Raw genomic sequence first — 11344 nt, forward strand, 5'->3', positions numbered from 1 at the left:
ATGTCTCTACTATTTATTTATGAGGTTTTGTTATAATAAAGTCTGGTGTTTGAAATGTGCAATATCTGGCCTAAGTGTAATACAGCATTTATACTCAGTCAAAGAACATCCACAAATACTAAAATCCTGTCCTGAAGCATATACATGCCAGCTACTCACTTTGAACTATCCTTACTTGATTAATAAACAATCAGACCACATCTTCAAATCCATCTACCATGAAAAAAGACTATGTTGAAAAACAGAGTTAACTTGTCAATTTAATGCAAAAATTTCCATTCCAGTAATAGACAGGGTAAAACCTACTAAAAAAAGAATCAGCTTGATATTTTATTTACTTTCTATGCAGGGAATTATTGTAACAAGGTACAATTATTTTATTTCATGAGTTATAACGGTTGGGAATTTTGAACATTAGTCTACTAAAATGCAATACATATATTAAGGAAAAAAAAATACTGTTTTCTTTTTTAGAATCTTTAATAATTGTATGTTCTCCTTTAAAAGAAGTTAGTTTGGTGCACTAAATATGAATAAAAAAGAACATTCTTCCCCAGAAACAGAGAGCAAGAAGTCCAACAAGAAAAAGTAATGAAGCTGAAAATTTATCCGAACACTCACTATGCTGGTTTTTCAGTTTCATATTAGAAATGGAGTGAAGACAATGCTGAACAGTATTTGATTTCTCCAAGAACTGATGACTACTCCCTCCAAATTATCAGATCTGAAAGGAGAAATACAGCCATTCTTGAAGATCAGCTGCCATCTAGTGAATGGTGAGAAAACTGTTTAAAACATTACTTTCAGGTTTTTGTCAATTTAAACTAGATTCTTGGTAGAATATTTTTGCCACTTTTTTTCTGTAAATTATTCAGGAGCATGGCTACTAAAAAGTATGCATTTGAAATGAGGGCAATGTCACTCAGCAAAGTTTTCTACGAAAATATTTAAATAATTTAGATGTGATTCCACAATTTGTTCAAAAAAAGCCAATCCTGTGCTCTTTCAATAGGACATACTAGTTTTCTGAGGGCTTCACTTCACTGTACTAAAAAGAACTGAACTAGCAGTGTCTTAAAGTAAAATAACCAGTATTACAGCAATAAAATACAGTAAAAACTTAGAGAAGTTTAAGTTAAAATTTACTGAAATGTGCTCATCAAGCAACAATAGCAGAATTTTTTATACTGGACACCAACTTTTGTTACTTTATTACTTAAGATTAGATTTTCAGGTGTTTCCCTTTTCATAAGAAATCAGAATTTCCAGGTGTTACAATAAGTCTGTTAGAAGGAACCACTATATATGAATAAAAACCACAGAGCTCATTGCAAATATTCAATTTTCCATACTTTTCTTTCCTAAACACAACTTTCTAAAACCTAGCAGAGGGTGTACCACTTACAGTTTGAAACTCAGAAACACAAATCTGCCATTTTAAACAGAGTATGTTTTTTGTTTAATAGAGTACGTACTTGAGGGCACTCATGTTTATGAGAACCTTTGATGCAAAGAAATAAAACAAGAGAATATGTTTATAAGGCGTTGGCTTGAAAGTACATTTGCCTTCTTGGAATGAAAGCTCCTTATAATCTTTTGTCTGTACATTCTCTGGACAGACGTTAGTATGTCCTCCACCAAATACCTGGTAAGTCTACATATTCCATATAAGCATATTCCATATAAACATTTGCATATGTGTGCAGTACAGAACCGTGCTATGAAAAGAAAGTTTAAGTAGATATCCAGGAGCAGAGGAATAGAAAATAAACACTGAAATGGGAAAATTTGGTCATGAATTGAAAGGAAATGTATTACAGGCCTTTTTGCACATAATTAGGCTTAAAGGGCAGGCTTGCTGGTCTTCACACCACACAGCCCTACAAAATTTTTGTGAGTACCTATTCAGCATTCAGAATTATTATGAAGTGGTTCTCTTAACACTGCTTGCTGTTATTCATATGGCTTACTGAAATATTTTGTGTTCAGCCTTGGTTCAGTAAGAAATGTGATTAACCAGAACACCATCACAAAGATTTTCTTACACTGCCCCTCCTGAGGCCTCAGAATACAATGCAGGACAGATTGTAGTTGTGCTCCTTCGCTGAGTTTTCTGTGAATTCAACTGTGTCTGACTAGCATCAAGCATTTGAGATCTCAATTCTTGTATGTCTGTGGTCTCAAAGTCTGCGTGTATTCAGCACGTGTGACTTTTTTAAAAATAAAGTTACTTTCAAGAATAAAACTATGCACATACTATATTTTATCTTTTAGCCCACAACGCTGACAGACCTCCTGGAAAGTTTTTATTAAAATTCCGCACAATTCATGGCACAATCTAAGAAGGTGAGGGACCAAAACTTTTCTTAAATGCTGACTAACTTCTGTAAGAGCAACATACTGCAATAGTTTTACCAAATGTTGGATGAATATCTGTGCCTTAATCACTTGCATCAGCATCTTCTTAAGCCAGTGGTGTGGCTCCCCACATCTTTTTTTAACCAGCACCCACAGCTGATTCAACCATGACTTGCTGGTGACAAAGGAGTGGAGAAAAGCACTGGCAGGGGCACAGGAATGGGGAAGCCCAATATTTGGGAACACGTTTAAGAAGCACTGAACAAGCGGGCAGCACTGAGGAGACAAAAAGAGGGCAAAGAAATGAGGGTGGCAAAGAAGCGCTGTCATGACCAGTTCTGTGGACAACGAGCCACATGAATATTAGAAAGGGGGTGAGTGCATTTAGTCTGTGGGATGAGGGTATGAGTCCCCAGGACACAGCACTCACCTCACAGGCATTGCTTTGACAGCCCTTCAAAAGGGAAGGCCCAGGGCAGTGGCTGAGGCAGGGCATGAGGGAGGTGGCAGACATGGAGTACTGGGGCCAGTTCTGGGCCCCTCAGTTCAGGAAGGACATGAAGTGACTGGAGCAGGTCCAAAGAATGCCAGCAAAGATGGTGAAGGGCCTGAAGCACAAGTCCTATAAGGAATGGCTGAGGGAGCACAGAGGGCTCACCCTGCACAAAAAAAAGGACCTTATCGCAGGACCCTATCACTCTCTGTAACTCCCTGAAAGGAGGCTGTAGCCAGGTGGGGCTTGGCCTTTTCTCCCAGACAGGACCAGAGGCCAGTCTCAAGCTGCACCAGGGAAGGTTTAGGGAGAACATTAGGGAAAAAATTCTTCACAGGAAGGGCGATTAGATATTGAATGAACTACCCAGGAATCACCGTCCCTGGCTGTGTTTCCGGAGAGACTGGACGTGGCACTGAGTGCCAGAATCAGACCGACATGGTGGTGTCGAGACACACAGATGACATTATACGACATCCGAGCTCACTTCCTACCGAACTCACTCCGTGACGCTGCGGGGGCTGGGGCGGGGCGCAGTGCGCGTGTTCCGCTGCGGCGCATGCGCGGCCCGCCTGCCAGCGCGGAGGCGGCTCCGCCCCGTCCAGTCCCTGCCCGGGGGCCCGTCCCGCCCGCCGCGGGGCCGCAGTGCCGGGCGGCCGCCGTGCGCCGGGCGGCGGCCGAGCGGGAGCCCCGCGGGAGGGCGAGGCGCGGTGAGTAAGGAGCCGACGGGCCCGCGCAGAGCAGGGGGGTTGCTGCCCTCCCCGGCGGAGGCAGCGATGGAGGCGGCAGTCTTAAAGCTGCTCCCGCTGGACCCGGGAGACGAGGGCACCCAGCGGTGCCGGTTGGGACCTGCCGCGCTCTCCTTCCTGGGGGCCAGGATCGGCGCCCCGCTGAGGATCTCGGTGCCCGGCGGCTGCTGTGTGTGCACGGCGTGGCCCCGGCACGACCTGGCGGACGGGTACCTGCAGGCCGACCTCACCTGCAGCACGGCGGGGCTGGCGGCGCGGGACCTGCGCGGCCTCTCGCTGAGCATGGACGGGCTGCGGCTGCTGCCCTACGGACACCTGCGAGCAGCCGCTGCCAGAGTGGTCCTCAAGAGCGCCGCGCTGAAAAAGTCCACTCCCAGAGCGGTGCTGCAGGAGACAGTCAGAGAACTGCTAAAAAATGTGTACGTTTCGCCTCGTTATGTTGTTGCTGTTGCCCCAAGTCCCGAAAATCCCGTGGTGTATATTGAAATACTGTCTGCATCTCCTGTGAAGGAGGGAGCTGGATTGATAACTCCCCAAACAAGCTTAAAAATTAAGGAGGTGATCTCTTTAGAATGGTACAGACATCTATCAGAAGACACTGCGAAAACTTCAATTGCGGGACTGGATGATGTGGAGAAGTCTTTGAAAGAAATGATTGATCTGCCTTTCCGCTTTCCCAAAACTTTCAGGAAGCTGGGTCTTTCTGTCCCTAATGGAGTGCTTTTAATTGGGCCCCCAGGTGTAGGGAAAACTCTCATGGTGAAGGCAGTAGCAAAAGAGCTGGGTGCGTATCTGTTCGGCGTCAGTGGCCCAGCCCTCCATGGTTCAAGACCAGGAGAAGGTGAAGAGAATTTGCGAAGAGTCTTTGAAAAGGGCAGAGAGATGTCAAACGAGGGCCCAACCATTCTCTTTTTTGATGAGATTGATTCTCTGTGCCCAAAGAGAGGAAGTTCAAACAATGCTCCTGAAGATCGTCTTGTTGCCCAGTTGCTGACGCTGCTGGATGGTGTGAGCAGTGAGGGTAAGATGGTCATTGTGGCAGCGACAAACAGGCCTGATGCCTTAGACCCTGCACTCAGAAGACCTGGCAGGTTTGACAGAGAGGTAAATAAACCCTGTTACTAGTACACTCACACTTTTCTTTCCTTATTGAGGTGGAAGTGGGCTGTTAAAAGTGTTTTTAATGTCTTCTAGTTACGTTTCATAGTGGGATTCTGCAGGTTTGGGACGGGTGTCTTGTTTCTGTCTTTAGTTTGCTGCAGCTTGGGTATGGTTGTTTCAGGTTTTTTTACTCAGAACACTGAGAGCTCCATATACTTGAAAATGGATAGGATGAGTCTTTTTGCTTTATCATAAAGACATTGACTTGATCTTGAGGGGATTTGTTTGCTTCCAGATGCTTAACTTTACAGGATTGGTTTTTTTCCATTTAAGTCCTAGATTGAAGATTTGTGATTGAAGACTGAATTTCTCCTTTGGAATTTATTGTGACAGGAAACTAGTAACCTGTTGTGTCAAAACTTCTGTTCGGGTTTCAGTAACAGAGGTTGGGTCTACTCTGGAAAACTACCCTTAGCTTAGTAGACCAAAGAAGTAAAACATATGCAATTATGCAACACACAGTGCTTGTGCTTGTAGTGTTTATTTTCCTGGCTAAACCCACTCCTTTTAGTCACCAGTTTAATCAAGTTCTTTCATAATTATAATTTTCATTATTTTCTGGGATTTAGAGGTTGTTGAGATGCATTTTTATTATGATGTTTTACCAGGTTTTCAATAATGTATGAATCTTTATCTATTTTATTTTTTTCTATCATATTAGTCTAATTTAGTGCTTGTGATGTAAGGAAATTATTATTTCAGTGTTACGGGACTCGATAAACACGATCTGATAGTGTCTCATGAGCAACTCTTCATACAAACACTGTTCACTTGGAAAGTAAATGGTATTTTAAATATTTGTCATTTGTATAGTGCCGGTAATAGGTTTCCTGTGAAACTCTTTAGTTGGGATATAAGTATATTTAATTTTCAGTAGCCAGTATAAAGCAGAGTCAAAATTGCTTGCCTTGGTCTATAAAATAAATGAGTATGGCAAATTATCTACATAAAATTTTTGTTTTTTCTGTTTGGTTTAGGTAATTATTGGGACCCCAACAGTTACCCAGAGGAGATGCATCCTGCAGTTGCTTACATCTGATATGCCCATTTCTGCAGAGGTTGATTTGTCTGAGCTGGCAGAAATGACGACTGGGTATGTTGGAGCTGACCTTTCGGCACTCTGCAGAGAAGCTGCTATGCAGGCTATGTCCCACAGCTCTTTGGTATGCGTGCAAATCAGTCAAGAACAGTGTCAGTAATATTTGTCCTACCCTTTCCTCATTAATACTTCACTTTGAAAAGCTCAGCAAGTTGAAGACTCACACCAAGCATTTTATAAATATAAATATGTTATTTTTGCTCATCCTTTCAGTTCTCACCTTAGTTGTGTTACTGCATCTGTGGTTTAATAGTGGCATTTGATAGCCTGAGATAAAATGTAGCACATTCTTCAGTGTATAGTGAAAATGGATTTTGCATCTTTTTTATTTCTATTTATAAGATTGGAGGATGTGATGTGTGTTAACCCTGAAAGCGAGTATTTGATTTAGCAGATCGCTGCCTAATGGAGCTGTAATTTAGGGAATAATAGGTTTCTCTGAAACATTAATTTCTGTTAAAATTGTTTTTTTTCCTGTGTAAAAACTTGCTATTAAAGAGGCTATATTTTACTTTGCTTTGTATTTTTGTGTCTGCAGTGTTTAAGCTCATTAGGTCAGGATTTTACTTCCTTATTAGTTGTATTTAGCCTTATGTGAAGTGCTTTGCATATAAATGCAGCATTTAAGTATTGCAAAAAATTGTTGTTTATATGCCCTATCTGGGTTTGGGTTTCTTTTCAGGATTCAACTGAAACTGAAATCATGATTAACATGGCAGATTTCCAAGAAGCTTTTAAAAGAATTCAACCATCCTCTTTTCGAAGTGCAGTTGGACTAACGGAGTGCAAACCTGTGACTTGGGAGCAAATTGGTGGTCTTGAAGATGTGAAATTTAAGTTAAAACAGGTAATGTATTAAACTAATTTAGATAAGTGGCTAATTTCTAATATGTGCTCCAAGGTATTTTGTACGCTGCATTATGAAAATTATTTCTCTTGCAAATTACCTAATTATAAATTGTGTTTTAAACATTATTTCAGTATTATTGCAATGCTTGAGTTAGAAATCTTGCAGTCACAAGATACCACCACCAAGCACAGTAATATCATGGGAAAATAGGCATGGTTTTAGTAGCTGGAAAGTACTTAACTTGTAGCCAGATAATTTCTCCTTTCCTGAATATTTATCCAGGGATGGCTCTTGGCTGTTATCTCTTCAGGATTGCTTTTAGTTCTGTGTCAAATGGAAAATTTAAGCAGGGGGCATTATATCAAGAAACACTAAATCAGTCTCTGATTTCCAATTAATGTTTGTATCAAGGAGAGGAAATGATGTATTGGGCAGTTTTATTGATTGCTTCTTACTAAGAATTTCATCCCTTTTTTCCGTATTGACAGGGTATTGAGTGGCCTATGAAATTTCCTGAGGCATTTGCCAGGATGGGCCTGTCTCATCCCAAGGGAATTCTTCTCTATGGGCCATCTGGGTGTGCCAAAACCACGCTGGTGAAGGCTGTGGCCACGAGTTGTCACTGTTCCTTTCTCTCTGTAAGTGGTGCTGACCTGTTCTCACCTTACCTGGGAGATTCAGAGAAGATTTTGTCTCAGGTACAGTTTTTAATTTGTGTGAGGTTCTGTAAGTGTATTTTTGCTTGATTTTTGTAAAGTTATTAGTTAGACCTAAAATTTGTTGTTGAAAAGATGATAGAGCTCTCATCTGATTGTATAATAGAAATGGCTTACAGATTCACCTGTAGATATAGTGAGACTCTGTCCCTAATATTATACCAGTGTTAAACTTCGGAAGTATTTCTAGCCTTTTGTTTTCAGTTCATTTAGAAATATAAATAAGAAGCAGAATTTGCCAGTAGTAAATGTAAGCCAGAACAGCTCTTAAGAATCATTACAAATGTACCTTTAAAGTTAAGTAAAATACAGAGTATATCTAAGTGGGATTCTTTTTTCACCTTACCTGATAGAATTCAGGCATTAATGTTTTGTTTTATTAACATTTTTTGAAAAGGTTTTTCGCCAAGCAAGAGCAAATACTCCAGCAATAATATTCCTGGATGAGATTGATTCTATCCTGGGATCTCGGGCACACTGCAGAACTGGCCATGGTGTCTCAGAGCGTGTTCTTTCTGTTCTTCTCAATGAATTGGATGGGGTTGGGCTGAAAGTGACAGAAAGAAGAGGAGGCAAGCTACAGCTTGAGGCTCAGTGCCAAGAACAAAGTGATGAGGAAAGAAAGGTATTTATGCTTCCTTTTCTGTTTAGAAAGAATGAGAAATGCTGTCCAGTTGTTTCAAAAATTTTAGTTGTTGGCCTTCACATTTTAAACTTAAAATCCTCCAAGTTAAAAACATGCAAGAAGCTCTTTTACTCTGTCATAATTACTAGTTTTTAGAAGATACTGTATATAGGCTGCTGATTGTTTTTACATACACTATTCCTCAATGAGGCTTTGTTTGCACAGGCTAATGAGCATTACTAGTTGGGTGTTCACCTTCTGTCACAAAAATCCTTTTCTTGACGCTAAATTAATTTTTTAGATTGATTGTGCGGTTTTTACTCTTAAACAATTTCCTCCCTGAGCTCACTTTTTATAAGTACTTCCCCTACTTCATTTGCAGTTCTTTCTCACCCATAATGCATACTAAAGCAGCACAGTTATGATCAGTTAGTTATTTAAACAAAAACTTGTACCTTCACTTGTCACTGAATTGTTCACAACATTTAATATTTAACTTTTTTGTATATAAATTTCTTCTTATGATGATACTCTCTGGGGAAATAATAAAGAAAATAGTTCCAGAATTGTAGAATGCTGAATTTTTTGGATATAAAAAGTTCTTTGTTACAATCTGGTCAAAGAAAAGACTTTATTTATTGCCAAGGCAGATACTAATTTTTTTTTTTTGTCATGTAATCTGCCCTGGGCCAAGGCATCTTTTTACCTCAAGAAAAATAGAATACTGATATTGAAGGGAAAATAACTACATATGAAATTATATGATCTTTTTGCCCTTCGCCTCTTCTCATTAGAAGTTAACTAATATCTTTTGATAATATCTATCTCAGGCATGTTGCACTAATTTGTTTACATGATCTCTTACTCAGCTAGAGTTTCAGGAAACTTTGAACAAAGATTACATGGTAGTTGCTGCAACAAATAGACCAGATATGCTGGATGATGCCTTGCTCCGTCCTGGAAGGCTGGACAAGATGATCTATATTCCACCTCCAGATCTGAAGGTATTATACATCCATGCATGGCTTTAAAGTGAGAGAGATTAATTGCCAGCATACTTTAGGAGCAAAGGGGGGATATTCCTGTAACATACTTAACAAGTGATGGGTGTTTCACTGGAGATCAGTCACCAAATTCAAGGCACAGTGGAAAAATTTAAAAATAAAGATATTGGTATTTTACACCAATTACGTTTCAACTGGTGTACATACAGTATTTCATATGGAAAGTAGAGAAAATGCGTATTTACAAAATCAAGCTACAGTTGAGGAAATACCAAAAAAAGTTGTCTTGCTTCAAGTAATTTTTGTGTACTGTTCCTAAGGCTAGTATAGCTATTTTTCCTGAGCTTCACAAAAAAAGTTGACCCAAAGCATGCCAAATCAAGCCTCTTCAGCCTAAAATACTGTGTTTTCGTGAAGCAAGGAGTGATGTAAATAACAGATGTTATATATGAGACAACCAGAAATGCATTATCTCCGTTAACAGCATTTTATTCTTCCACCAAAACCAGGTAGTTTTGGTACTTTTCTGGGTTTTTCTTTTAATTTCATTTTCTAATTTCAGGTTTGGTACTGCTTTGGAGGAAAATTAATTTTTGTTTTGTTTTGTTTTGTTTTTTTGCATAATATGCACCAATTTACAGGGAAGACTTTCCATTTTGAAAATCTGCACCAAAAAAATTCCATTAGATACTGATGTGTCATTACAAGATGTTGCAGTCCTAACAGACCTCTTCTCTGGAGCTGATATTGAAAATCTGTGCAAGGAGGTAAGAAATATTCCTGGTTCATCTGTGAAATAAACTCTAAATAACAATTTTGAATGAAAAAAAAGATCATAGATGTTACTGAGCCATTTCTAGTACAGGTTCTTTCCCAGTTTGCATTGAAAATCCAAAGAAAATTATTAAAACTGAAGAACTGAACAAGGGCTAATTCTTTAAATAAAAGAGCCAAATAAGAATAAAGTCTGTCTGTGCTAATTTACCAGAAGTTAAAGAACTGTACTACCCTTTATTTCACGTGGCCCTCTCTAATCCATGCCCACATCTAGGTGAATTGCATTCTTTGTAATGCAAGGTGAAATTAGCAGGTAGTGTCAAGGCTAGAGAGGAAAAAAATGAGCAGAGAAATCCAGAATTTGAGTTGAGCTTTAAAAAAGACAGAAGACTAGTAAGAAAATCCAAATACATAAACGATAAAAAATGTATCGTCTACTTCAGACAGAGAAAGTGAATGAAAAAGTTATGGTAACCTTACTTGGATCTTTATCTGTTGTTAAATAAGCATAAGTTATACAATGATGTTTTCAGATACTTTAACTAATGCTTTCTTCCTTGTAAAATATTTTAGAATACTTACAGTATTCTTTGCAATTTAAAACATGATAAGGAGTTGTTTTCTCTTTTTTTCTTTTAAAGGCTGCTTTGTTGGCATTGCAAGAGAATGGACTCGAAGCAACTGCTGTAAAACAGGAACATTTTGTGAAATCATTGAAGACTGTAAAACCATCTTTAAACATAAAAGACTTGGAATTTTATGAAAAATTCTCTAATCAAGAATTAGCCTCTTGAATCTAAAAGGGAGTGGAATAAGTATTTTTAAATATATTACAAAGGTTTTGAAAAGGTTTGCATCTTTCCTACTTTTTAATACTGTACTTACTGTGGTCAGGGAGTATGAAATACAGTAAAGTGTCACTTGTGAAAAGTTCTGTAATTTCAATAATGAATAATAAATTAAAATCTTGTTTGGTTTGGGTAGGTTTACGTCTGATGAAACAAGTAATTGAGATACTTAGATGAAACACTGTGGAACAGCTTAGTGTTACTGTAGATTTCCTACTTTTAAGTACAAAAACTACATAATAAGAAAATTTAAAAATGTGTTGTGAAGTTTCCAAAAGAAAGCAAATACATAAGAAATAGAAAAGCTTTCAGGAAATTAAATAGGAGGAAGTCCCATTCTGTATAAAATTCAAGGTTTTATATGTGCCTATCTACAGGGTTACTTTCTTACAAGCAGATTCCAAACTACAGTGGCAGTGAAAGGGTTGTCAGTGCTTAACTCCTTGATGTAGGTTTGGAAGTCAGGGGTTTGGGAGTAATTTTAGATTGGTTACTGCTTACTGTACAAACATTTGGATTGAGTTAGCAGATAACAAGTATGTAACCAACTCAAACTATAATAATTTCTTCTTTAGAAAAGAGAGTTTGCTAATGCAGAATTATTTTCCCCACCCAGCCATTCCTTGTCAATATATTTTTGTAGATTCCCTTCTAAAATACACAG

At 38.8% G+C, this 11344-nt stretch overlaps 1 protein-coding gene across 1 annotated transcript; it reads left to right on the forward strand.

The window, feature by feature from the left end:
- The first annotated feature begins 3600 nt into the window (after positions 1-3600).
- On the forward strand, positions 3601-10821 carry AFG2B (AFG2 AAA ATPase homolog B). Its single transcript, XM_066196500.1, has 8 exons — positions 3601-4704; positions 5739-5924; positions 6543-6707; positions 7199-7408; positions 7824-8051; positions 8921-9055; positions 9697-9822; positions 10474-10821. The coding sequence occupies exons 1-8, from the start codon at positions 3628-3630 to the stop codon at positions 10624-10626; spliced, it is 2280 nt and encodes a 759-aa protein (XP_066052597.1). The 5' UTR covers positions 3601-3627; the 3' UTR covers positions 10627-10821.
- The last annotated feature ends 523 nt before the right edge of the window (positions 10822-11344 follow it).

The sequence above is a fragment of the Chamaea fasciata genome, unplaced genomic scaffold (assembly GCF_029207755.1).
Source record: "Chamaea fasciata isolate MVZ Bird 193981 ecotype frontalis unplaced genomic scaffold, bChaFas1.0.hap1 SCAF_14, whole genome shotgun sequence".
In the NCBI taxonomy this organism is placed as follows: domain Eukaryota; kingdom Metazoa; phylum Chordata; class Aves; order Passeriformes; family Sylviidae; genus Chamaea; species Chamaea fasciata.